General features: G+C 46.8%; 1 protein-coding gene across 2 annotated transcripts in view; it reads right to left on the bottom strand.

Moving 5' to 3' along the window:
* DUS1L (dihydrouridine synthase 1 like) overlaps positions 1-27,551 on the bottom strand; it is a 228,910-nt gene that overhangs the window by 44,798 nt on the left and 156,561 nt on the right. For both annotated transcript variants that reach the window (XM_085617567.1, XM_085617566.1), the window contains exon 9: positions 5,412-5,508. In XM_085617567.1, the coding sequence (XP_085473693.1) occupies positions 5,412-5,508 (97 nt within the window). The remainder of the gene's footprint in view (positions 1-5,411; positions 5,509-27,551) is intronic.

Consider the following 27,551-nt stretch of genomic DNA (forward strand, 5'->3'; position numbering starts at 1 on the left):
TAGCCTGCTTTTGAAGAAGAGCCCTCACCTCCTTTTGAAGCAGCTTTAATTGGTGAGGACGAGACTTTTTTGGTGGTATGTCCTTTGGTAGCGCACGGAAACGTAGTGCGTATCCATTGCGCAGTATATTTAGCACCCAGCGATCTTTTGTGATGCTGTCCCACTCTGCCAGATGTTGTGAAGCACTTCCTCCTACTGGAGTGGGCAACGTTGGCAGAGGAAGCCACTGCTCATGACTTCCCTCCCGCTCTCGCCGTGGTAGAGGACTGCTGCTGGTGACCCCCTCTACGTCTGTTGGACTTTCCTCCCCGAAACTGGGACTTCCCCTGGTTTTTGTTCTGGGACCACTGAGGGGTTTGAACTCTCTGTTGAGGCCCCTTGCGCTGGTTGGATTTGTAGCGGCGTTTAAATTCCTTCTTTTACTCCAACCCAACCGCCTTGAGGGTGTCCAACTCGGTCTTCATTCTATTCATCTCTTCATCTGCGTGTGTGCCGAAGAGAGAAGAGCCAGAGAATGGGAGGTTCAAATCCTCTGCTGTGCATCTGGTTTTAGTCCTGTCAATCTTAACCAGGATGATCTTCTGGCGCATATTCCATGCACGTAAGAGTGCGCAGAAAGCACCGCACTGTCTGCCGCTGTGCTAATCATTTGATTTGCCACCAAAGATCCCTCAGTGACTATCTCGTCAAAATCCTTTTGGTCTTCTTTTGGGAGCTTGGTTTTGAACCGCTCCAAAGAGTCCCAGAGACTTTGTCCCCACGAGTCCTTTGCGACCCCACGAGTCCGGAGACCTGCTCTCTTTATCCGGTGGAACAGAAGAAGTGGCCGTTTCAGCATGCGTCTTCTTTGCTGCCGCCACGTTGACTGAGTCTGCAGGAGGGTCCGTCTTGACGAAGACTGGATCCGAGGTAGCCGGCTTATATTTCTTTAGGATGCGAGCCGGCACCGCTTTGATGGTTGCTGGAGTTAAAAAAGTGTCCATGACCGGGTCAAGGATCCCAGGAACCAATGGAAGCAATGGCCGAGATGCAATCTTCTGATGAAGAGTTTCGAAAATCACTGTCGTCGTGACTTGCGGGACAGACATCTCAATGTTGAGCTTCTGAGCACCCTTCTGCAGAACCTCATGGTTATGTATTAATGTCATCTACGGGAGAGACCCTGGAAACCGGGCTGTCCGATAGTGTGGGGGAATAATCCCTCTTGGAGGACCAGGTAGAGGAAGTAGATGGGGTTCTTCTACTTCGCCGATGAGCACGGTGCCTCCTTTCTCGTGATCTGACTATGCGTTCTCGCCTGGGGGAACGCGATCTACAGTGCCGCCTCTCAGGGGACCTCTCGTGCCTTTGCCTGGGAGGACTGTCCACTTCGTCCACCAATCTCTGAAGAGGAGATCTATGAACCAGACCGGCATACTCCTGCATTCGCCTGGTCGCCCCTGAGTCCTGCCAGTGACGTAAGGGCAGCTGCCATCTTGGGGACAACTGAATAGCCGAAGGGGCCTCCTTTTGTCTTGAAGGAGACTTGCGGACATGGCTAGCAGCTTCCGGAGTGGCTGACCTTGAAGAAGTCCTCCTGGAAGAGTGAGAGGACGAATGGCGCGAGGCTGACTCCGTCACCAGGACCACCGATCCATCCCTAGACCTCACCGAGGCCTGTCTCGACGTCGAGCGTGCTCTCGACGTTGAACCTGCACGCATTCCAGACGTCGATCCTGGCTCCTGACTTCTTGCTAGTTGGACCTCCCGTCTGCTCGACGTCGAACGCAGTCTCGACAGCGACCGGTGCCGATGAGAAGCAGGTGAAGAATGCTGTCTCGACGTCGAACGGCGATGTGAAACCGATGACAGAGGGACTCTCTCTCTCGACGCCGAGCATCGTCTAGACGACGGCGGAGCTGTGTCCAATCTCGACGTCGAAGATCTACGAGACGACGGCGGAGGGGTATTTTTAGCCCTCGACACCGAACGCCATCGAGACGAAAGCGGAGACCTCATCCTCGACGCCGATCGTCGCCGAGTTGACGACGGCGGAGGAGTCTTCGCTCTTGACGTCGATCGCTGATGGGACTGCGATGACAGAAGTGAACCTGCCCTCGGCGCCGAACGTCGAGCAGACGACGGCGGGGGGGGGTCTTCGCTCCTCGACGCCGAGTTGACGGCGGCGGAGGGTCTCTGCTCCTCGTCGCCGATCGTTGCCGGATTGATGACGGCAGAGGGTCTCTGCTCCTCGACGCCGATCGTCGCCGGGCTGACGCCGGCAGAGGATTCCGAATCTTCGACGTCGACGACGTACTTTTTCTCGACGGCGAGCCCCATGTCGAAGGTCTTTTCTTAGATAAATGACCCACCTGAAGATCTTGTCTCAGCGCCGAGTCCGACGCTGAAGCAGAAGGACGCGAGGACTTGCTTCTAGAAGGCGTTCTAGACCTCTTGGAGCCCTTCCTTACCGGAGATCTTCCTCTAGATGATTTATCTGCCAGGCCATACAGGCGAATTCTTTCTGTGTCCTTTAAGGTTCTTCTTGACAGGTTCTGGCAGTGAGGGCAGGTCTTAGAATCATGATCCTCATGTAGACAAAGAATACAGACCTCATGAGAGTCTGTTTTGGCCTTCTTTTTACCACAAGAAGGGCAAGAGTCAAAAAGAGATGGCATTTTAAGTTGTTAAAAAATGCCCAAACCTGTCAGAAAAAGACAGCTTCTTACTTCAAAAGATGAAAAACGTCGAAGTAAGGAATAAAAGTTGTAAAAAGTGAAAAGATTTTCTGACAAAAAACAGAAAAGAGTGGAGCTGTGTTGCCAGGATCCTTCCTGAAGGAGACGGAAAGAACAACTGACCTAACTGTCACCCCTGAGGCATGATGGGAAGCTGGGGGTTCAGGAGTGCCTTAAAGGCACGGTGTCAGTTTATTGCTATGCAGCTACAGGTTAGCTTTTCAGTCTTTTTAGACTGGGTATTTGCAATGCAGCCTGGGAGCTTCCTATGCTTTCAGTGATTTATGAGAGTTTCTACTGTTTGCTGAGCATTAAAACTGTTTCTAAACATATTTGGTTGTTGTTTCTCCTGTTTCTAATGCATGTTTTTTATGTATGGTGGAAATTCCTTACAGCATGATTCAGCTCTGGTGTTTATTAGGCTGCAATTGTATATATATATATATATATATGGGGCACATATAATATAGTGTTTCCGGGGTCCCACGCATGGATGGGAATATTCAGATGCTTATGACTTTGATGAGGATCCCCTGGAAGAGAACTGTATGTCAGTAATAAAACCATCCAACCAGAACCCCTGCTTATCTTGCACACAAGCTCACCATCTCTGGTGGCACTTAGCATGCTCGCAGCCAGGAAACCATGAGACTGGAGACTAAGAAGTGTAAAAAAAAAAAAAAAACACAGCAGGAATTTTACATATATGCACCTAGAATCTGCAACAACAGCCCCATTTCCGTCAGGGGTGTGAGCACACTGCTCCCAGTTAGGGAAAGGTTGAAGGAATCTTTAAAGAACATTACAGCACAATGCATTAACAATACACTCGATCCAAGAATCCAGCCAACTCTTCCACCACACGTTCACTGTATGCTGGCATTTGACCTTATGTACCACTCTGCTGCTTTTGGCTACATTTGCGCAAAGGTCAAGATTAATCTCCACTTACATGTCTCTCTTGACCAGAAAGTACTTGAAGTAGACTTATTGGCTGCTTTCTTTTGAAGGTGGCTCTGTCAACACCCTCTTAAATAAAATACCAAGGATATCTTCTACTTGAGACAGATGTTTTTGCTTGTAGCTTTTATTAGATATTGTTGGTCTTTTAATAAATTCCACTATGTGACAATCTTTCACAATGGGACACACTCGTGTCTATTGAAACAAGCAGCCAATGCTATAGAAACAAAAACAGACATGAGAGTTTACAAGATGGTATACATTGTCACAGAAATGGGTTTCTTTTATTGAAATGCATATATCACATAAAAGGCAAACACGTGTTTCACAACTACCATGTCTTACTTCAGGGCCCAAATTCTACAAGAATCTTTGAAAACGCATAATATGTTTATGACAAAACAATTAAAAATGTATATTACAGTTTATTATTAAAAATAATAATGGCAGGAAATCCTATTGGTCGATCCACAAATTTTAGGCTGTGCATTCAATGAAAATGTGTTACACAATCTCATACAACAAATTTTGCATCCTTGCAATATATTAATTACAACTCAATGTCAGATCCCTCCGAATGAATCATTTAGTAGAAATAATAAACTGGTAAATACCAAGTAGTGTAGCACACCATAACTATGAAATTTCTGATTTCAGATTAAGTTGTGATTTCTTCAATCGCTAAAAACATATATTCACACATCAAATTACCAGTTATAACAATTGTGTAAATCACTTTAGATATTGATGGACAGTTGTTACACAAAATCACATTCCAGTGTAGTCATCAATAATTATTTTTAGAACATTTATTTTCCTCAATTATTTTTAATAATACACTGTAATGGATATTAATAATTGTATTGCATTATTTTGTTGTATGAATGTATTTTGATTTTTTTTTTCATAGATTCTGATGGAATTTATGCCCTGGAGAAAAGTTGTGAAACACATATTGGCCCTTTATGTGATCTATGAATTCCAATAAAAAACAAATTTCTTCAAAATTAAATACCTCCATTTCTGTTGTTGTGTCAAGATGAATTGCTAGGTAGGGCATACAAAGAGTGAAGTAACTTTTCCTTCACCATTATGACATTCTGTCAGATATCCTTAAACATTTGAATAGAAAAGCAATCTAAAATGCTTTGACCTGGATGAGAGATGCAACGTTTACAGTAGAATCTGAAGGTTGGCACAGGGTTGTGGTCCAAGGCCTATCTTATCTCAGTGGCTCAGAAAACCCAGCCCAATATATGAGGAGGGTAGACTATTATGTTAATGTGTTCACGTGAATACGTATTTTAATGTTCTGAGAACTCCTTGTTTAATGACAGCCACGCAAATCTATAAAAGATCCAATTCTGTAAAAAATAAGCAGGTGTGAAAGGGGCTGCACAGTTGGAAATGTGCTGGGAGCTACAAGGAGAGAGGTCAGCAGGAAGCGAGATAAGGAAGGAGAGCAGTGCAAAGCTGGCATGCATGAGCACCCTCAAATGGTGGGTGAAGTGTTGTGATGGATAGTGCTGCACCAGGCATTGGAAAAAACAGAAGGTGGACGGTGCCATTGAGAAGTGGAAGGGTGCTGCTAGGTAGTGGTTATGGAGGCGCAGAAAAGCTAGAAAGATGTGGAGGAGAAGCTGCCGGAATAAGTGAGCATTTTGATACATGGTTTTCTGTGATACTATGAGATAAATAAGAAGACAAATGGCCTCAAGTTTACTCTTTTACCTGGCATTTCTGCTTCAGTTTCTGGTTCACATCCACAATTCCTTCCAATGATTTGACTTTTGCCAACTCATCCCGCAGATCCTGATAAATCTGTAGCCTGGGGAAAAAAAGTAAAACAACAAAAGGTAGAACGTCTCACTCTGCTTCTCAATCTCAGTTGCTACCTGAATCCCACAGCGCATTAAACAATAAATCCTTATATGAAAATCATCATCATAGGATGATCTTTAAAAGCCAACACTAGAGTGATAGGAATGACTAAACAATGCCATCAGACCAACTTGTGGAATAGAAGGACCAAATTTGTCCACAATTGCAGAAGGACAGTGCAGTACTAGATTAGCACATAAGGGTTTTTGGAATAAAGGAAGAATCTTGGTGAGCCTCCCAGCACTGAAGAGAAAGGGCATCTAAGGTGCCTCACTGCTCTAAGCAGAGAGTAGAGGTGTACCATGTTTTGCATAGGCGTTCAATTTTGCCGAGAATGGCAAAGAACCACGTACTGACTGTGTGTGTGTTTTTTTTTTTTTTTAAACCTTTCAAGAGAGTGGTTATGTTTTTGTTTGGAGAGTGGGTTAGGTGCCTATGCTCTGAAGAGAAAGTGGAAGAACTGCCAAAGGTTGTCTTGTACATCTTCAAGAGTACAAAACACATAAAAAGAGCCCATAGGTCCTAATCGTAAGTCTATTGGGCATGCGGATTCTGCCTACTAAGCCATGGAGGGGATCCCTTTGAAAGTATCATAGGGGTGCCTCCTCGCGTCCGTAGCCTAGTCGTGACACAGGCTACAACCCCCTCGCTGCAAGGGAGGAGCTCAGGGATGTTTTTTGTGAAAGAGGATGGTCCTAAAACCCTATGTGAGCGTGGTGTGTTTAAGGTGAGGTGCAGTGCTATAGTGATTTAATGGTTTAAAACTGCCTACAATGTTCGCTAAGGGAAACCTTATTCTACTACCCTGTGACAGAATTAAAACAGATAGCTTGTAATATAGCTGCCAGCATTAGACAGCTGCATTCAGAAACGATCAACATGTTTTAGCCAATAGATCTATAAAAATGCCATGGCCTTCGTCAGGATCAAATTTCAGCTACTGCAGAAAGTGAATATGTACAAAAGTGAGTGAAAAACACAATGGACACTGGTATGTGATACTACACCAGTTGTCCTGTTGTTCAGTAGATTAGTCAGTGGAACCCACAACAGTCAGGGAATTTATCGCATTTGTCCTGGGCTTTGAGCCAAAGGTGCCAACCATCCGCTTGTGATGTGCAGGGTTTGCAAGAGCGTATGTCCGGAGGACAGGGGAAGCGTCCTTTCAAAGGGATCCTCTCCATAGCTTGGTAGGCAGAACCCACACGTTCAATAGACTTACGATTAGGACCCGTGGGCTCTTTTTGTGTGTTTAGCATTGATTTAGTGGGGAGTCTGCCCACGCAGGTCCTTTAAATCTCCTCATAAACCCCTTGTGTGAATCTCATCTTTAAGAGTGGCCATGATGCAGCAGTGTCGCCTGGAGGTCTCAGCTTCTTGCAGAGGGTAGTTTAAGTGCAGGTGAGTGCATTGAGGGTCAGGAAACCGACATTAAAAATGTGCTTTGAAATGCATACATTGGTTCATTAACATGGGTCAATCTGGTTTACATTTTTATTTTATTAATATCAGTTCATAATTCTTTATTTACATATTATGTTGACTGATCATTTAACCTCTTAAAGCAGTATTTTCCAGCGCTCAAATCTCTTGCAAGCATATACAGCTACTACATTGATATTTATGTCTTTATTTTTCGTCTTTTTTAGCAGCACGAGCATTACAATTCATGATTAGTTTGATACACAGCCATAGTGTAACTTCATGTATTTCATCATATTCCTCAAGTTATTTACATAGTCTATCCCTAAGAAGGGTCATACATTCCTCTTTGGGGATAACATAACTTAGCTCCCCTATTCCCCAACAAATGCCTGAATCATTTCAGCCTACATGGACAAATCTTCCACTGTCTTCTTATCAGTTTCAACCTCACACATTTCAATTTCCTCAACCTGTGACCATTCAATCATATCTTGTTCCCATTGAACTATGTCTGGTGGTTGATGGCGCAACCATTTGATCACTAGAAGTTTACTCACCAGCGCCACTCCCAAAGCTAAAAACCTATGCTGTGTTTTTTTGGCATAGGACTGGATATAATCCCCAGAAGAAAACTTTACCTTCTATTAATGCCTTTCCTTGTAGAGACTAACCACATATTCCTCATCCAGTGAATACCCCTAGGCACCAGACTGGTTCTGGATTATTATTTTTTTAAAGCAATAACCTTGCACACCACACTGAAAGGTGGTGACATGCAGCTTTGCGTCGGATCCATGATAACCAGCATATGATGTTAGGGCCACTATATCAATGTACCACCTCAGTGCCCAGACGTCAATTTCATCCGGATATCAGTCTGCAGCGTTGGACGCAGAGCCTATAAATATCTCAATATGCCAGTGTCAATATAGATAGCTTGGGATCTTATTAATGGACCATACGAGTCCAATCCACAGAATAGAAAGCAGGGTGGGTCAGTGACGAATCTGTGATTAGACTGAGCATCTACCAGAAAAGGCATTAGCGAAGATAAGTAACTTGTTCTTCTAATAGAGCTGCTGACCACAGATTCCTCTCTTTGTGAACAGATACCAAAGCAATACCTCACCAGGTGTTAATCTGTGGAATGGCTCAGACCAGGAAATCCTACATGATAGTTTGGACAAAGTGCCTATCCCATTGGGCCTGGTCATCCAGGCAGTGGTGTTTTCTGAACGTGGTGGGACGTCCACATGTCAGCCTGGCAGATGTCAGAGACTGGCACACCGTACGCCAGCGCAGTAGTAAAAAGCCTTTGCTGAGGTGGAAAGAATGTGCAAGCTTTACGGGGGCTGCTTTCTAGGGTGAATAGCCAGAGCAGCTGTGCATCGGCTTAAAAAAAAAAAAGGCACAACAGGTATGTGACAACCAAATAGAGGTCTCACTGCAGCATTACAAAAGGTGTTTGTGGGAACACATGGACAGCCCCTTCAAGAAACTCATTCCAACAAGTGATCTGAAAAGAGAGATCTGATCTGGTAAACACAAAGGCCTAAAGATTACCCTTAATTGTTGCCCCAGCAATGGTTTGCAGGGCTAAGTAAAGACAAAGCATCAGAATGCCCGATAACATTTCCTGCAAAGGCTGAATGTCATGGAAAATCTATCAAACAACAAATTTCGCCCGGCATTAGGCATATACAGTTTTGGTAGTGGAATGATGCCTAGTAAAATTACATGAACCACTTCAGGAGGGAGTTCGAAAGCCATCAACTGTCGCTGTTCAATCTCAAGGCATGGCGGAGTAGGCTGTGCAGATTCAGGTGCAGGACCAGACCCTGCTATTGCAACAGGCGGTCTTCCTGAAGAGGCAGCCAAAGTGGGGGCAGATGCAAATTGTCTGAAGGTCCAGATGCCACACTCTCCTCGCTCAGTTGGGGCAACTAGGACGACCTGGGCCTGGTCTTTCTTGATCATTTTCAGTACTCTGGCAGGACAGGCAGGAGTGGAAAGGCATACTGGAGTCCTTAGCCCCATTGGTGGCAAAAGGATCCCCCAAAGGAGAATCGTATTGGGAACTCCAACATTCAAAAGCTTAACTAATGGCGCTCTCGGAGGTTGAGAATAGATCAACCCAGGGTGCTACACCACACTGTTGGAAGATGCCTTACACCACCTCCTAAAGCAGCTGCCATATGTGATCTGCTAGACAACATTTGCGGAGTTTGTCTGCCTTGACTTTTTATGATCCTACCAGGTGTTTGGTGGGGGAATCAGGGAGATGCCCAGAGAGTTCAGCCACTCCCAGAAATGTAGAGCCTCCTGGCACAGGATCCACGACCCCACTCAGCCCTGTTCGTTGCAGTACCACATGGTGGTTGTGTTGTCTGTGAGAACCTGAATCAATTTCTCTTTGATGGACGGGAGGTACACCTTTGATGCTAAGTGAACTGTTCACAACTCCAGCAGGCTAATGTGGAGAAGAGTCTAAGCTGGAGACCGGCGTCCCTGATCTCCACCTCTCCCAGGTAACTTTCCCAATCTAGCAACAATGCATCCATCATGACCATTAGCTCTGGTTGGGGTAGGGAGAGGGGTTTGCTGTTGGTCCATTTGTGGTCGAGAAGCCACCACTGCAGGTCTTTTGCAGTCGCCTCCGACACCTGGCTGGAATATGACGGGTTTCATTGGTGCTAATTCCACTGCAAAGCTAGTCTGTGTCACCTGGCATGGTCCACAAGCAGAATACAGAAGGCCAAGAACCTCAAAGTCACTCATCGAGACCCAGGTCAAGGGTTGAAACATCGTGATCATAGCCTGAATGTCTTGGACTTGTTGAGGTGGAGGAATGACCCTGATAAGCACTGTATCCGGGATGGCTCAGCTAAAGGGGCACCACTAAAACTGCAGGTAACGTCCTTGGGATTGCAGGGCAGGGTTTGTGAAAATAAGCTTCATATAAATCCAACGCCACTATGGAGTATCCTTGTTCCACGACAGATAGAACTTGGGACAGGGTGAGCATCCTCCTTCAAGAGGTAAGGGTTCAGACACCGAAGATCGAGAATGGTGAGAAGCCCTCAGTCCTTCTTCGGAGCCAGAAAATCATGGGAGTAATAGCCAGTCCCAGTCTCTGAAGCTGACACCCTCTTCTATGGCTTCCTTTGCCAAGAGAGCCTTCTCCTTGGAGTATGAACAGGTGGTCATCCTGAAGGTGTTGTGGTGTGAGTGGCATAACTGGATGTGCGACAGGAAGGGGGTAACCGTGTTCTACAATTTGGCTGCAGAGAATGACAGTGATTTTTGCGGCAGAGGTGGATGGGGGGGGGGCGGACAAGCTACTGGCTGAGTAGATTGCTGGCCTGGAGGCTGTTGGCCAGATTGCCTGGCTCTACCTTAAAAGGCAAAAGGACTGGGAGGCATATTGTTGCAGGGGCACATTCTGGTGCTGTCTCTGCTGGTTCCCTCTCCGAAGCCTCGGCCCACAATGTGTGTACGTACCTTCCAAGGATGCAGCTGGTGTTGACTGATCGAAGGTCAAGGCTACTAGAGGCAAATATGCGTTATTCATATATTTCCATGCGTTTGGATTCTCTTTTAGGCGTGTAGTCTAAAATGACTTTGAATTAATTCTGCTTGTGGACGCATTCATCACTGGGCTTTCTAGAGTGGGATGAAATTCGGGACTCCGAGTAAGCCCATGCTGCCTTGCTACCTATAAACTGACTGAACAGCAATAGATTAGTTTCGCCCAGGTGCCAATCAACACATCAGAAACTGCCTCATTACAGTTGCAAAGAATGCAGGCCCCTCGGCTGCCACTGCAGGATTAGGTGAGGAAAGGCCAATTTCTGGAGAGGTCCAAATGCAAGTAAAGGTGTATTGTAATATTTCTTGGAGTCTGACAAAACTATTGGCTCCACTTCCGGCATCAGAGACGTTGGTGTCAGTGTCAAGGCGTAGACTGATGCCATCTATCGAGGCTTGAATCGGTGGAGCCAAGTTTGAAGAAGGGGACTGCCTCATGTTGAGGCCAAGTCTCACAATAGGGGAAGGGGGGATGAAATCCGCGGGGGGTAAACTCACTGGAGGACACCTCAAATCCTTGGTGCCTAAAGGTGCTCCAGAGGGATTCAGATAGTTACCGAAAAGCTGGTACCTGGCCTACCTCAGCTCATGCAGCTGTTGTGGTGTACCGAAAACCAGAGAAGATTAAGGTGCACTGACATGGCTGAAATCAGTTCTGAAGTTGAGGAATGACTGCGGCCTGAAGGTACCTATAATGTCACGCAACGAAGAATGGTGGGAATGATGTGACGAAGGAGATCAATGCTTGGATTTCTTATATTGCCTACATTTCTTGGACTTACCTGAGCTTTATAATTTTGATGACTTTTGATCTCAAGATCGGCCTTGGGAACGAGACTGTGTCTGTGCCCTCAACCAGGACCGAGTCCCACAGTAGCAAGTTTGGTTTTGCAGTCACGTATGGTCTTTGGTTCATCTTCGGACAGCAGTTGCATGACATTGACTCATGCTTAAAGCAGAGGCACATTGTGAGAGTCTGTTACTGACATCGGACGATGAATGTCCCTGAGTGGTGTAAAACCTGTGGTTTTAGTAGGAGACATCCCTTGCACACTGAGAAAATATTGAGACAAAAGAATTCTGTTAAACTGACAGGATAGATGGAGCTCTGGATCCAAGTCGAAAGATGCAAAAAGAAAGGATCTTACATCGCCACATAGATTTAGTACAAATATAGTAACATAACATATGTATTTGTAAAGCGCATGTTCACTCAGAGGTTTCTTCGCGCTGAATAACAGATGTCTCTTGTTGCCCAACTCACTGGTACTCATACAGTGGCCCGGCATCACATTCAAGGCATAGTGGATCGCATGTGGAGCCGCATGATAGCACTTATTGACACAAGAGGGAATTGCTATTAAAAAAATCTCTGCACCCAGAGCAGTGTCTGGCGGTATACACATGGTAAGGAATCTGCAATTAAAAGTCTCTATCAGAGTATATTGTTTTGTGGGACTTCGCAGGTTTCATTGTTCTCGACTCATTTATTTTCCAAAGATTCCAATATCTCGGGGCACATCCAATTCATAAGCAAGAACGCAGCTTCTTGTTCTCCACACAATAGGCCTTTCAGGGTCCAATCGAGATATATTCTACTTAGTTTTACTGGTGCAAAATATGTGGACTGAACATATTTAAAAGTGTATTAATTTAAACAGTCTGTTGCTTGATACCTCTTGCACATGAGCACATGCTATCTCTGTTCAGCCTCCGAAATTATTTTTCAAATTGCCCCAGGTCCAGCAGCTCCACCAATGTGGCCACCTCCTCTGGAGCTCTTGGAAACACTCTCCAGAGCTCTCTGGCAGGTCTCACTTAAAAAGCAACCTGGGCATCTGCAAACGTTATAAGATCCTCGCCTGGATAGAGTGTGGCATCCTCCATCTTCCCAACCTGCCAATGACATGCCTCGAGTTATGTGTCTGAACAGATGTACTTACCATTTACTAATGTAGCGGTAGGAGGTTGGGGAGAATCAAAGATGATGACCACCCGACTACCGTCATATCTGCTGACTCCCATGTTTTAGCTGTGCCTTTGAATACATGTGGAGTTTGTCAGAAAGTGCCTCATTTTGCATGGTTACCCCCACTTTTTGCCTGACATCCGATGCAACCAGACTTAATGTGCCCTAGGTCCCTGCCAATCACGCTCCCAGGGCCGGTGTTTTTACCAAAACTGTACCTTTGTATTCACAATTGACATCTCCCTGGTCACAGGTAAGCCCCTTATAAAAGGTACCATGAGTACCAAGGGCACTGCGACCTAAGAAGGCCTCTAAGGGCTGCAGCAACTATTGTGTCAACCTTAGAGGCCCTGTACCGCAACACCCACACACTGCAGTTACAGGCTGTGTGTTTTGCTGCAGAGAAAAGTGAAGTCTGAACATGGCACACATCCCTGTGTGCCATCCCTGCAACCCACTGCCTGAGGCCTAGGGAAGCCACCCCTCTAGCAGGGTGCACTAGCCTTAGGTGAGGGCATTATTCTACCGTGTCTAAGTCAATTTTTAGACATTGTAAGTGTACTTAAACAATAAAGAGTATATGGTCTGGGAGTTGGTCATTACGAACGCCACAGCTCCATAATGGCTTCACTAAAACCTGGGTAGTTCGGTAGCAAACTTCTCAGCACATTAAACCCACAATGATGCCAGTGTGGGATTTATTGTAAAATGCACTCAGAGGGCATCTTAGAGATGAACCCTGAAAAATGACCAGGATTGGTGTGGTTCCTAAATGGCTGCCCACCATTTGCCATCACCAGCAGGTTTCTGGACCCCTGGTTAGAGAGCCTCCGCTTTCTGGGTCCCAAGCTCCCACTGGTTCTGCCCCCCACTTTAGGCAGGAGAATCGGCGGGAAAACCAAGCTAGGAGGAGATGTGTGCCCATGAAACATCTCAGGCCCCTCCATCTAGAAGATGAGGGGACCCAACCAATCAGGAAGAGGCTCAAGCCCCCCTCCCACTGAAGGATGGCACACTACGGCGTGTACCCACCCCAAGGAAGGGACCCATTTGTCCCGACCTGCACACCCCTTTATCTAGTATTTTGGGACAACCCTGAACCTGGCCTTCACGTTCGAGGAAGAAAGAAGAAGGACCGAAGAGCCGAGCTAACCCAGGAAGAAGACGACACCTACTGCTTTGGACCCAGCCATACCGGCCTGCCCCAACGGCTTGTAGAGTAGCCAGCAGCCCCCCAGCGCCCGGAGGACCTGCCTTGCACTCACTTTACAGACTCCTTCTCCTGTGAGCACCAGACCCCAAGACCAGAATCTGTATTCCAGCGACTCTGCGATTCTGCACCACCCTGCACCCGAGGCCCACAGCACGAGTTCGAGTGGCCCAATACTACGAGGAGGTCTCCCCAGTGATCCTGACCTGGTGACCCTCGACCTCCTTCAAGCTCCAAGATGGTGCCTGCAGTCTCAGTCTGAATGGTCCCCCCGACCGGAGTTGGTAAGAACACCCAATGCCAGAAGACACCCCTGCACCTGACACGCCACGGCCTTGGGTGGCCCAATCGACAGTGTCCAGGCATCCACTATTAACCCAACTTAACTCTCCAGCCAGTGGTCGCCTTCAGGAAGTCTCCATGCCCGAGCCTGTAGCAACTTTGCTGAACCGAAGGTTCCCATTGAAAATTACAGGGTCTCCAACGTCTTCTTGGCACTCTGCACCCTGCCGCCCCAGTGCCGCTCCTGAACTGATTGTTGCCCCCTGCAGTGCTGAGCTTAACCCAGGAGCTTTGCTCCCACACCTGAGTGGCCTGCTCGTAAGCAGTCCCTAACCGAAGGCCCCCTTAGCCCCCATTGGCTAACATTGGGCCCCTGCACTCTGCACACGGCCGCCCTAGTGCCGCTGGTGGTGCAACAAGAGTGCCTACCTAGAGTTTGGGGAACCTTGGTCCTAACCCCCAAAATGCCCACTTGTAGGACGTTTACTTACCTGTAAAACCAATAACCATATTTCTCCCATAGGAACCCATGTTATGAGATTTTGGGCCTAAAAATTTTCCATGTGTGGAACTGTTGTTTTGTATGGGAAAAACAGTAACTATAACTCAAGGCAAGAAAAGTCTTACTTACCATGTATTGTGAGATCCTTAGGTGTGGTATCCCAGTAATCTAAAAGTAATCAAGAAGTATCCTAAAAGTAATTTCTGTGTAATTCAAACTGCTTTTTAAGATCATACCAACCTGTAGCAAGTACAAATCCATTCCCAATTGCATTTCTGTGTAAAGGTTTACCATAAAAGTATATTTTAGCTACTTGTACCAAGTCCTCCTAGGATCTAGAAATAAAATATATGTATACCTTGTTATACATACCTAATTGGTCTGGATTCAGACTCCGAGTGGGTGCCTCAGTCTTGATTGAGTGAATACAATAAATGCTTAAGACACCCTCTGGATAAGCCCACCTGCTCACACACACTACCACATAGAGATCTGTTACTACGTACCTCATGTAGCCTTTGTTATACCTCTAGGGACTCCCGGGACTCTGTGCACTCTATACCTTACTTTAGTATAGTATATACAGATACAGCTTCCTACAGCTTTCCCTTAGGACTTGCAATACTCTTCATAAGAGACTAAGGATTCCCCTTTCAGGCTCAAAAGGAAACTGGAAAGGACTTAAGAGTAGAAACCCTATCCCTGGCCTTGAATAACTGCAAACTGACAGTTCATGAGTAAGTTGAATCAGCGGCCACAGAATTTTACTTGTGGCTCACGGCATCTATTAATATTGTGGCCCCTCTCAAGGAAATTCATATATGAAGAAAGACGCCAACAGCACCATGGTTTTCAGAATGATTTAGACTGCTTTTCGTCGCCAAGAACGGGCACGGCGAAAATCTAACTTCTCTACTGACAAAATTGCTTATAAGGCTATTTTGGCGGAATATAAAGTGACTATTGGGGAGGAAACGTCTCAGTACTGCACTAATGAGCTTGCTTCAACTAAATCCACCAGAGTTCTTTTTAAGTTGATCAACCTCTTATCGGTCTTCTCAGCTCCTTCGAGCATAAAGAACTCTCAGGATTTTTGTGGCAGATGGCCAATTTCTTCTACTCTAAAGTTGTGGATATATACAAAGACCATTGACCATCACAACTTTAAGCCCTCTAACTCCTTTAATGTAAGAGTCTCAGGCCAAATTTGGCCTTCAAAAAAAGTCTGTCCACTAAAGACAGCCCCACAGCCGGTCTATTGTGTTTCACTCTGTTGACACAAGAACAGACAGAAAATTACCTCCTCAGTGTAAAATCGGGATGCCCACTTGAACCTTGTTTCTCTAATGTCCAGCAATTAGGAGCTAAGGGTATAGTTCCCCATCTTACTGAAACCCTGAATAAAGTCATTAAATGTGGGTGCTATCCTCGAGTTTGGAAAAACGCAGTGGTTAAGCCTCTGCTCAAAAAGCCCAACTTGGATACTAGAGAATTAAAAACTATCGGCCTATTTACCTGCTTCCTGTACCCACAAAAAAATTCAAGAAACAACTTAATGCCCAGGTTATGAACTATCTTGAACAATTCCAAATCCTAGATGTACCTCAGTTTGGCTTCAGGAGCAACCATGGGACAGAGAGCACTAGTTTCTGCAGCCCACATCTGTTCCATGGTGGATGCTGGAGAGGCTGCAGCGTTAGTCTTTTGGACCTATTTGCAACCTTCGATACCATCTCCCTGACCCAGTTTGTCGATCAGCTCCAGCAACTGGGGGTCACAGACCTGGCACTAAAACGTTTGGCATCCTTCCTAAGTGACAGGTCTCATATGGTTCTGGTGGATCAGTTTTGCTTGGAGTCCATAACTATGCCATGTGGGGTGCCTCAGGGCTCTTCTATGATCCCAACACTGTTCAACTGGTATGTTTCCCCACTGGCAAAACTGATCTTCTGGGCTCCAGGCTTTGTCTTATGCTGATGACACCCAAATCATCGCGTATATCTCCAAAGACATGGATGCGACTGCCTTCAATTTTAAAAACTGTATGCAGGCTGTGGCCAAATGGATAGAAAGAAACTACTAAAGATTCAATGGGGACAAGAAAGAGGTTTTGATCTTTGATGGTCCAATTTGTGGTGGGCAAATAAGCTAAGGGCCTTACCTACCCCAACAGACTTCGCAAGAAATCTTGGACTATTGATCAACACAAACCTATTGTATGACCTGAAGTTAAAGAGGGCAGTTTCTACTTGCTTTTGGATAATCAAATCCCTGAGGAAAGGGTTTCCTTTCATTTATCTCCCTGCACGAAAACAAGTGGCCTTGGCACTTGTCATGTCCAGGCTGGCACTAATGCAATACATTTCTATTAAAAACGCAATGTTGCCCAGACCATTTCATCATAGGCTGTTTTAATCCTGGACCATTTGTGTAATTGGGACTCAGTAAAGGCTGGCATTGCTGCTGGCTTGTGCTGTGTGGAAATCAGACAATAGCTGCAAAAGGATCAGTGTGACAGCTAGTACAAGGGAGAGAGACAGGCTGGTAGAAAGGTGAAAATAAATTACCAAGGTAAAGTAACCTACAGCTACTGCTATGCAACGCGCACAGGAACTCATGCAGAAGGAATCATGCTTTTAGCCTAACTGCTCTGGGACATAGGTGGATAAAAGCAAAGTTCCCTCCTCTGCTTGTTTCAAGTTGTGTGAGAGTATATGAAGGCTTCCAGAGTCGGCAGTGACAACCCTGTCAGAGTCTGACCCTGCAGGTACAGGGACAGTAGCCAGCCTTTGGGAGCACCAATATTCTCACATGCGACTTGAGGCTGCAACAGTGGCAGAGATCCCCAAGGAATTAATTTCAGCCACTGGGAATTAATCAGGCCACATTCTCAGCCTATAGTTTTGTTTTTTTTGCCAATCATTCTACCTCGGAAGAGACTCGGCCAAATGCAAGTCAGCCTTACTCCTGCTCCAGAAGGTACAGTTCAGCTCAAACTGCCAAGCCACATCTACTCTGAAACAGAACACAAGCAACCCAAGACCGGTTTTAGCCCAACTTGGCTGCTTTAGTGGGGTGCATTTTGGGTTCAGTGGCACAGTGAGCACAAGACCCACGCCTTGCAGAACTCGTATTTAGGGTATCCCTATGATGTGATGGATAAAATCCTTGAAGTCACTGGTAGTTACTTAGAGTCTGTGATGTGGCACACAGTAAGGTGAGATTAATTCAAGCACTCAGTCCAACACTTTGTTTGCATCCTTTACGATGAAACTGGCAGCACAGTGATTCAAAGAAGGAAGGGGGAGGTAGAAAGGAGGACCAAGTCAATTAAACATGGCATTCACTCCCCCACCTTTGAGCCTAGAACAAAGGGAATAGCTGGATCTGCCAAGTTGGGCCCCTGGTGAGGCACCCACTCTAATATCACCAATGGAGCGGACGCCAGTGAGCCTATGAAGTGGTATGGGCGCCACTGCAGACCAGGGCAACTCCACGATGCAGCCTTCCCTTCCGACTGCTGTGCCTACTAGAAACAGGTCTGTGAAGAACAAAGTGAAGGGCAATGTTTTCAAACCTCATACAGCAGCTTGTAAACGAAACACAAGCAAGCTGAACACAGCGAATCTCAATGAGGGAGAAATGCCTAAGGGTGAGCATTCTTTGCTCTGCTCAATATCAGCCCTGCACTCAGATAGGTAGGAAAGATGTGTGCCATCCTCGTGGCAGTGAAGAAGGTGGATACATTTCATAAGGCATCATTAGCTGTGAGCAGAATACAGACGAAGAGATGCTGCAGCTGAAACCAAAGGGAGATGAGAGAGCTCCCGCTTCAGGCAGCACGCCTTGCTGAAACTGGACTCCTGTAGAGATCCCTGCGGAGTACTGCCTCTTCTTGCTTAGATGAGAAAGATGCTTTATTATTTATTGGATCTGTATGATGGGCCAGAACGGAATATGATCAAAAAGGCTTACAGGTTGCCTCAGCATCGTCAGAAAAGAGATTTTGCCTCTAGGACTTTGATATTGGTAGGACTCAAGGCAAGAACCAAACAGAACATGCTGAAGAGCACATCATGTAGATCGATATCTGAAAGAAAGCGGCCGTAGCAGGGGAGAGTAGGCTACTGTTTCTTTCTGAACTCAGCCCAGGCACCATGGCCTGGAAGAGAGAAGCAATGGCTACCAAGAAGTAAATGATTGCAGAACAGGTGTCGAATATGGATGAAGGTGAAATTTCAGGGGAAAAAATGGTTTTACACAGGAAGAGTTAGACAGAGGAAAGGCTGTGCAACTGAGGGGCCAAATGACATGGAGAATAAAATGAAATGTTTACTGTGGAGTACCTCTGGAGGAAGGGCTGGGTTTCATGTCCGTATCATAGTAGCTGGTATGAGGGCTTCTGTGGGGAAATGGCAGGCGTTTGGCTTACTTTCACTGGCTGTGGTTTGATATTCTTTTGCAGTCTTCTCCACTGCCCCTTTCTTTCCCTAAACCCTGTAGGAGTGCATGTGCTCTCAAGCCATCCCATCACTTCCACCAGAGAGTTTCCTCATGTAGATTCTTAATATTTTTGCGTTATAAACTTGGAGAACATGACCATGAGCCATGCATGCTCATGGAATGCTCTAAAATGGATGGAGGCAACAGCACGGCACTGGTTTGGAGGAGCACACAATGTGCACCCCTTTTACTGACAGACTATGGTCATAATCTCTGCCAGGCCCCTACAACCGGGTTTTTCACATCGTCCAAGTAGGATATGGATGGCGATATACGTTTACCATATGTATGTGTAGTTGGATGAGCATGGAGCATACGTGTTGTGCTTGACCTTTCCAATCCAGGTATCAATTTTGGACACCCTGTGTAAACCGTATACAGGATGGAGTTTGGAGGGCTGTGCAGGAAGACTGCTGTAGCCCTGGGGAGCATCAGCAAGACCAGACAGCATGACCTTGGTACTTCTGCAGTGTGCATTGGGGTGAGGTAACTTTCTCACCAAATTGGTCTTTGTGTATGTGTACTGTATTCTCCCACCTGCTCAGAAGGTAGCCAGAGATGGCCTAAAGTGACTTGAGAAGACAGACTTGTAAAAGAAGCACCTGTGACAACTTGGCGGTAAGAAAATTTGGACCTGTGTTCGCCAGGTTTATAATTTGAAGTGCATGTGGTTGCTTGGAGTTGGAAGAACATACAACATCAGTTGTCAGTTTAATTGTAGACCCTCACCAGAGATCACTATAGTGAACTTAGGGTTGGATCTTCATTTGTTTAGGTGGTGCGGTTCAGTTTTGGGCCAGGTGATGAGCCAGCATTGTAGATTTCTTTCCCTGCGACAAGCGTGATCGAGTGAGTCCTCTGTCAATCTGTGCCTGCACAGCTGCTCTTCTTTAGACCAGGCACCCACCTGTGCACAACCTCTTCACTGGAGACCGTGGCAGGAGTTAGCAGGGCCAGGGTCGAATCAATGTGCACTACAGCAGCAGCTACGTTTCGCTGGCTGCGTGCAGTGGGAGAGCAACGTATCAGTGCACAACCAGGCTGATGGGACCACAACCAGATACCACACCAGTTTCAGCACTAGTAAGTGGACAGCAGCCATGGGAAAGTACAAAGGAACTGTACCCTTCAGCCTTTACCCCAGTACAATAGTAAAATCCTCATACCAAAGATTCCCCCAAGCAAATAATGAGCAGAGTCAAAGGAGTAGCTTTAGGTTGTGTCATGTTCAACGGGTTACCAGGCATTCTGTATGATCTTATAGGACGCCCCAGATGTACAACCTTTAGTGCCCCTCAACTCAAACATTGCAGGTTATGTTCATGTTCTTACGATGGAGCAGTCATGCACTGGACCCCAGGGCTCCAAAAGGCCAAACTGGGACTTGAAATTGAAGATTAGTGAGGAACCACAATTTTAAACGATATTGTGTCTAACTGTAAAGACCATAAATATAATTCAAAGAGTTTTGGAATCAGTCAATGGACCAGAGCCCAAACCACAGCTGTAACGATTAAAAACCCACACATCACTCAGATACTGGATATTGGCTGGTATGGGCCTTCTAAGAATAAGAAGCAGGTCAGGGATGGTGCAGGTTCATTAGTGATGTTACAGGAAGGAGTATTGGTAGTTCAACTCCCAGGCCTTCACTAGCCTGTCTTATTTATGCTAGTTTCGCTTGGGATCTGATGTTCCTTGGATGGTCTTGATTTCCTGAGTAAACCTCCATGAAGATCTAGAGTTGGCTGGTCAGTGAGGCTCCTATCCCTGCAGGGCAGGTAACTCCTAATTTCTCACAAGTCACTGAAGCAAGATGTTTCAGGTTGCCTGGCTTGGCCACACCCGGAGGGAGAAAACTGTCCAGCAGAGGTTCTGTCCTTCACAGTATGTTTTCCCAACTCTAACAACATGCGTCCCCAATGTCCAGATTATGTATGTTGTTCTAAACCCAAAAATTCAGATCCAGTATCTATAACCTTTCTCAATCAATCAATCAATCAATCAATCAATCAATCACTGCATTTGTAAAGCGCGCTACATACCCGAGAGGGTCTCAAGGCGCTGGGGAGGGGGGGGGGGGGGGGTGCTACTGGTCGAAGAGCCAGGTCTTGAGGAGTCTTCTGAAGGCCAGCAGGTCCTGGGTCTGTCGTAGGATGGTGGGGAGAGTGTTCCAGGTCTTGGCGGCGAGGTAGGAGAAGGATCTGCTGCCGGCAGTGGTTTTTCGGATGCGGGGGACTGTGGCGAGGACGAGGTTGGCTGAGCGGAGGCTTCGGGTGGGGGTGTGGAAGCTGAGTCGGTTGTTGAGGTAGGTGGGTCCGGTGTTGTGCAGTGCTTTGTGTGCGTGGATCAGGAGCTTGAAGGTGATCCTTTTGTTGACAAGGAGCCAGTGCAGGCCTCTCAGGTGGAGTGTGATGTGGCTGCGGCGGGGGACGTCGAGGATGAGTCGGGCCGAGGCGTTCTGGATGCGTTGGAGTCGTCTCAGGAGCTTGTTTGTAGTTCCTGAGTAGAGGGCGTTCCCGTAGTCGAGTCTGTTGGTGATGAGGGCCTGGGTAACGGTTTTTCTCGTGTCAAGGGGGATCCATTTGAAGATCCCGCGGAGCATACGGAGGGTTTTGAAGCAGGACGCGGAGACGGCGTTGACTTGCCTGGTCATGGAGAGAGTGGAGTCGAGGATGACCCCCAGGTTGCGTGAGTGGTCCGTGGGTTCCGGGGCTGTGCCTAGTGACGTGGGCCACCAAGAGTCGTCCCAGGCTGATGGGGTGGGTCAGAGTATGAGGACCTCCGTCTTGTCTGAGTTCAGCTTCAGTCTGCTGTCCTTCATCCAGTCGGCTACGGCCTTCATTCCTCTGTGGAGGTTAGCTTTGGCGGTGTGGGGATCTTTGGTGAGGGATATGATCAGCTGGGTGTCGTCGGCGTAGGAGATGATGTTGAGGTTGTGTTGTCGGGAGACGTGGGCGAGGGGGGCCATGTAGATATTGAACAGCGTCGGGCTGAGGGAGGATCCCTGTGGGACGCCGCAGATGATCTCGGTGGTTTTGGAGCAGAAGGGTGGGAGGCGGAAGCTCTGGGTTCTGCCGGAGAGGAAGGATGTGGTCCAGGCCAGGGCCTTCTCTTGGATACCGGCGTCATGGAGGCGTGCCGATAGGGTGCGGTGGCAGACCGTGTCAAAGGCTGCTGATAGGTCCAGGAGGATGAGGGCGGCTGTTTCTCCTTTGTCCATCAGGGTCCGGATGTCGAAAGTGGCGGCGATGTGAGCGGTCTCGGTGCTGTGGTTGCTGTGAAAACCCGATTGGGAAGGGTCCAGGATGTTGTTAACTTCGAGGTAGCGGGTCAGCTGTTTGTTGACAATCTTCTCGGTCACTTTTGCCGGAAAAGGGAGCAGGGAGATGGGCCGGAAGTTCTTGAGGTCGTTGGGGTCCGCCTTGGGCTTCTTTAGAAGGGCGTTGATCTTGGCGGACTTCCAGCTTTCTGGGAAGGTTGCTGTCTCGAAGAAACAGTTGATTGTTTTCCGGAGGTGGGGCGCGATGGTTGCGCTGGCTTTGTTGAAGACGTGGTGAGGGCAGGGGTCCGATGGGGATCCGGAGTGGATGGAGTTCATGGTTTTGATGGTGTCTTCGTCGCTGACGCTGGACCAGATGGTCAGGCGACTGGTGCGAGTGGTAGTCGCAGGGGTGGTGGACTCGGTGGTGGGCCACTGCCCACGTTCTGTGCCTCCAAAATTCTTGAAAATTCAGGTCCCACTCCCATTCATAGAAGAGAGAATCTTCATTCTATGGCTTTTTTCACAGGCTACTGGGGCAGGTAGTCCGAGGACAGACCAGTTTTAACAGGTCAAGGTGTGGATGTCCCAGCCAAAATCCAACGCAAGGTAACCATTTTTAGACAACAGCAGTAATGTGCCTGGTTAATGGTCCCAAGTGAAATCTAATCTAAAGGAAACACGACAGGTAAAAATGGTTTAAAGGTGACGTGCAGTCTGCGATGTCCACCATTGAAAAAGAAACCCTGCAGAAAACCACCACCTTGTGCACGCATCCACACGGGCCCTTTCCTTCCAAATGGTACCTCAATCTACAATTATATTCATTTATTGTGAACATTCCTTCTCACACAAAATCAAGTTATTCTCCGAGGGTCTTTAATCTAGTTCACCATCTACAATTTCTCATGCCTACCAGTATCAACTGTATAACATTTTTAAAATGTGTTCTCTGATCACCTTTCAGGCAATCCATTCCTCTCACTTATCTCTTCTCACCCACCTAGTGTCCGTCCCACTGATCTACATTACACACCCTGACTTATTTTGAGACTCCCAATTGCAGGTTACTTCTCTTTATTTCTCCAAGTCGTCTTCCTTTAACCTTATGCCTTTCACTGTGTGTGTACAGTCCTTAAACCTAATCGATCCCTAATGGAAGCTCCACACTTGTACACCTTATATCAAGTACTTGCTTCTGCAGGCCCCACTATGCACTCTTCTCACCTAATCAGACCATCAGAGTTGTGCTTCACTGCCAAAGTGTTGGAAGATTACACTGCTGACTGGAGCAGACACAGCGAAATCTAATGTGCATCTGCATCACTAATTGGTACCACTGTGACATTCTGCATACCTGGTGACAAATATAGAAGCAGAATAAAGGCTAACAAAGGAAGTAGAACACAGCCTGTAGAGTCAAAACATCAAAATCATATGGGAAAACCTATTTTGTCAACTGTGCTCACATAAAACAGTTACTAGACCTGCTTTGCGATTTTGTTTTCTTACAGTCAGGTTATACCAAGGTCCCGATCGGTATGATCAGCAGGAATTGCCTCAGAAAACCCAGTACTGTGACAGGGAGACAAATGAAATTAAGTACTGGAGCACTCTTTGGAAGTGAATTAATGTGTGAAGGTTTCTCTATCCTTTTGCACTCTGGCACATTTTTTGCAATACTGATGCAACTGTTTTACTGTAGTGGTGGTAAAAAGTCACAAGAACAAAACTTAAGTGATGGCACCAAGTTGCTTGCCCAAGTGGATAGTAGATGGGCTTCTCTTCCACCTCTTTCTCATTGTAGCCAGAGGAAAATATGAGTAGGGGAGCATAGTCAGGGAAAGTGGGCATCACACCATGGATTGGGCCTAGTGATCACGCCTGTATTGTGGCTTATGCTTTATCCTGCAGTGGACCTCACTGCATGCACCATGGAAGCACAGTTGGGGAAACGGGATACTCTTCATAGACTGGAAACTTGAAGTACATTTGTTTTGGATTTGCTCTTAATTCTAGACCGGGGCAGAAAGGCAAAGTTAAGGCTGGTGGCCAAATAGCGATGATTAGTAAGGAAGCAAAGTAAGGGTGAGCAAGCTTACTGCCAAAGACCAGAGAGCACAGCTACAGTGAGTTTAGCAACTGCATTCTGAACGAGAAGCACATGATGAAGATAGGTAGAAGGGGCCCAAATAAAGGACTTTGATACTTACTATGTAAGCATCTGTTTGTAGCATATAGTGCGGTAGATTCACAAGTTCAACACACTCCTGCTATCTAGTGTTGGACTTAGAGGGTTGCAACTTATTTTTCATCAAAGAAGTCTTTCGAGTCACGGGTCACCGATAGTGCAACTCCATCTTTAGCTAGCAACTTGCATGGGCAGCGACTCCACCGCTACATTGTTTTCTGCACAGTGCGTGAGTTTAAGTATAAAGTAGAGAGAGAATAGCATAGTGACCGTGAGTATAGAAAGATAGAATGTTAAAAGTGAAGATATCGGTCACAAACTATTGGTTCCCGTGCAGGTGGGCGGGCCCATGGGAATCTACAGCACTACACGCTACAAACAGATGGAAACAGGGGTAAGTAACATTTACAGTTCATAGCATGGGTGGTTGTAGACACAGATGCTCTGAAGGGACTGTAAAGCAGTACTCTCACACGTGTTGGCCAGTCAGTGGATGGTGCAGATGTCTGAATGAGTTCTTAAGACTGTCTGTCCAACTCTAGCTTTTTGGTGTGCAAGGATGTTCACAAAGTAATGTTTTGAAAAGTTGTGTAGATTTGCCCATGTAGCTGCTTTACAAATGTTAGTTATGGGGATGTTCTCTAGGGAAAGCCACAGTGGTACTCTGTTTACAGTTAGAATGTGGCCTGGGAGGGGGAGGTAGTGTTCTCTTCGCTTTAAGGTAGCCGGTCTGGATGGATATGTTGATCCACCTGGCTATATACGCCTTTGATATAGGGTGGCATTTATGAGGTTGAGCAAAGGCAACAAAAATCTGCTGATTTGGTCCTGTGAATCTAGTACATTAAGGCAAGCTTAACATCAAATGTGTGTAGTTACCTCTCAGCTATTGAGTCGGGCTGGGGGAAAAAAAAGACAGGGAGCTGTATGGTTTGGTTGAGATAGAAAGGTGACAAAAGCTTGGATAAGAACCAAGTACAACCCTGTTGTTGCATCCCTGGAATAAAGGATCCTACAATGTAAGAGGCTCAATTTGCAAATACGCTTGAGGATCATAATACCTACGAGGAAGGTGGCCTTCCAAGAGAGGAACTGTAGAGGGAAATTGTGTTATGGTTCGAAAGGGGGGAGGGGGGGGGGGGAGCATGAGTCTAGTAAGGTCAACATTAAGGTTCCACACTTGCTGGTGGCATCATGGCTGGGATGATTCTTTTAGGGTCTTCCTGATAGGGATTTTGAAAAGTGAAGAGCGCTTCCTGTTCTGCACTGAGGTGTAGGCTAGCCCTGACTTCTACATGTAGGAGATAGCAAATAATGCCTTGTACCGCTGGTTTGAGGGGTCGATGAGGTTAGAATTGGTATAGTGAACAAACCTCTTCTACCTAGCTACACAGTAGGCCCATGCAGTGGATCTGCTTGCTTCCTTCAGGATGCACATGTATGCTTAAGGTAACCAAATTCTAGCACCTCAGGAGCCAGATTGCTAGGTTGAGCTGCTTGGGGTCTTCAACTCTGCCTTTTTTCTGTGTGAGAAAGTCCAGCCTGAAGAGGCGCTCCTTGTGTGGAGCGATGGACATCTTCAAAAGGGATAACAACAATGGTTGTCTGGCCCAAGTGGTAATCAGCAGGATGAGAGTGAGGGATGTTTGCTGATGCTTCCTTATCATGGGAGAGGAAAAAAAGCGTAAACAAAGATCCCTGACCACTTCATTCATAGAGCATTGCGGATGGACTCTGGATGTGGAAACCTGGAGGCAAAGCTTTAGCATTTGCATTTTCACAAGTGATGTAGAGGTCTATGTCCAGGACCCTCACACCTGGAAGTATGGGAAGAGTAGTACTTGTGGGTTGATTTCCTACTCTTGGACTTGTTCCTGCATCCGGCTGAGCAAGTTTACAAAGTCGTTGTTTATTCCCGGGAGGTACATCATTAGGTGTATCTGGTAATGTATTGCCAATGCTCTAATCCACTGCACCACTGGAATGTGTGTCGACCTGTTTGTGAAGATAGTGCTAGGAGGTCATGATCAACAGGTGCACCAGAAGGAGGAAGTAACATACCAAAAAGATGCAGCATAGCTCCTTAGAAATCCTTGATTTGTTGTGGCATTTCTGATGGCCCCGGAATTTTCCGTTGCAGGGGAAAAGGGTTGGAAGTAGAACGCGACCTGTAGAGACAATTACACCCTTGTGCCTTCTCGGGATATGGAGAGTGTTGGAACGGAGTAGAGTCCCAATTGGATTTTTTACACTAATTCTTGGATCTACCTGAGGATTTAAATTTGCTTAGATGATCTGTCAAAGGAATGACCTCCGGAGCGAGATTGGGCAGGTTGAGGATCAGTCTGGCTGCTGCGTTCTGGATTGTCTGGAGTCTTTGCATGAGTTCGATGGTGGTGACTGCATAGAGGTCGTAAGTTTATGTGTTCCGTGATCTGTGTGGTTTCATCGCCTAGGATTGAGCAGGTGATCAATTACTTGTGTACGATGTAGATGACGCTGTGTTAGTTGGTGCGGTCACAGTGTTTCATCTTGTAGCCGATGGGTGTTGCGGTGGCGATGTCCAGGCTCGTTGCCGGGGTGAACCAGGTCTGTGATGAAGGTTATGGTGAGGGTGATCATAGAGATGGTGTCAGACTTCGGCGGCGTATTTGCAGAGCGATCTGGCGTTGATCAGGGGGAAGGTGTGTTTGGGAGGGGTCTCTGCTTCCAGGGCTGGCATGGCGCTGGTTGCTGTGATGGTGGTCGGTGCTGGGGTGGAGCTGAACTGGCAGTGGAGGCAGGCAAATGGCCATCTGTGGAGCAAGGTTATGCAAGGCAGCAGTTGTTGTTGAGTCTGGGGTTCAGGGCAAGGAGGTCTGCAGCAGAGTACCTTTTCGAAACGCAGGGGACCAGTGTTCCTGGCACCGGGTGTGGTCCAGGAGCGGATGAGCGCAGACTAGCTTGCCTTTGATGCGCCTTCGCACGGCCGCGCAGAACCGATGTCAGCGTGCATGGGTGGCGTTTATATAGGGCCCCATGCATCACTGTCAATGCATGGCCATATGATGTTACCTGT

Source organism: Triturus cristatus, chromosome 7 (assembly GCF_964204655.1).
Source record: "Triturus cristatus chromosome 7, aTriCri1.1, whole genome shotgun sequence".
NCBI classification, from domain to species: domain Eukaryota; kingdom Metazoa; phylum Chordata; class Amphibia; order Caudata; family Salamandridae; genus Triturus; species Triturus cristatus.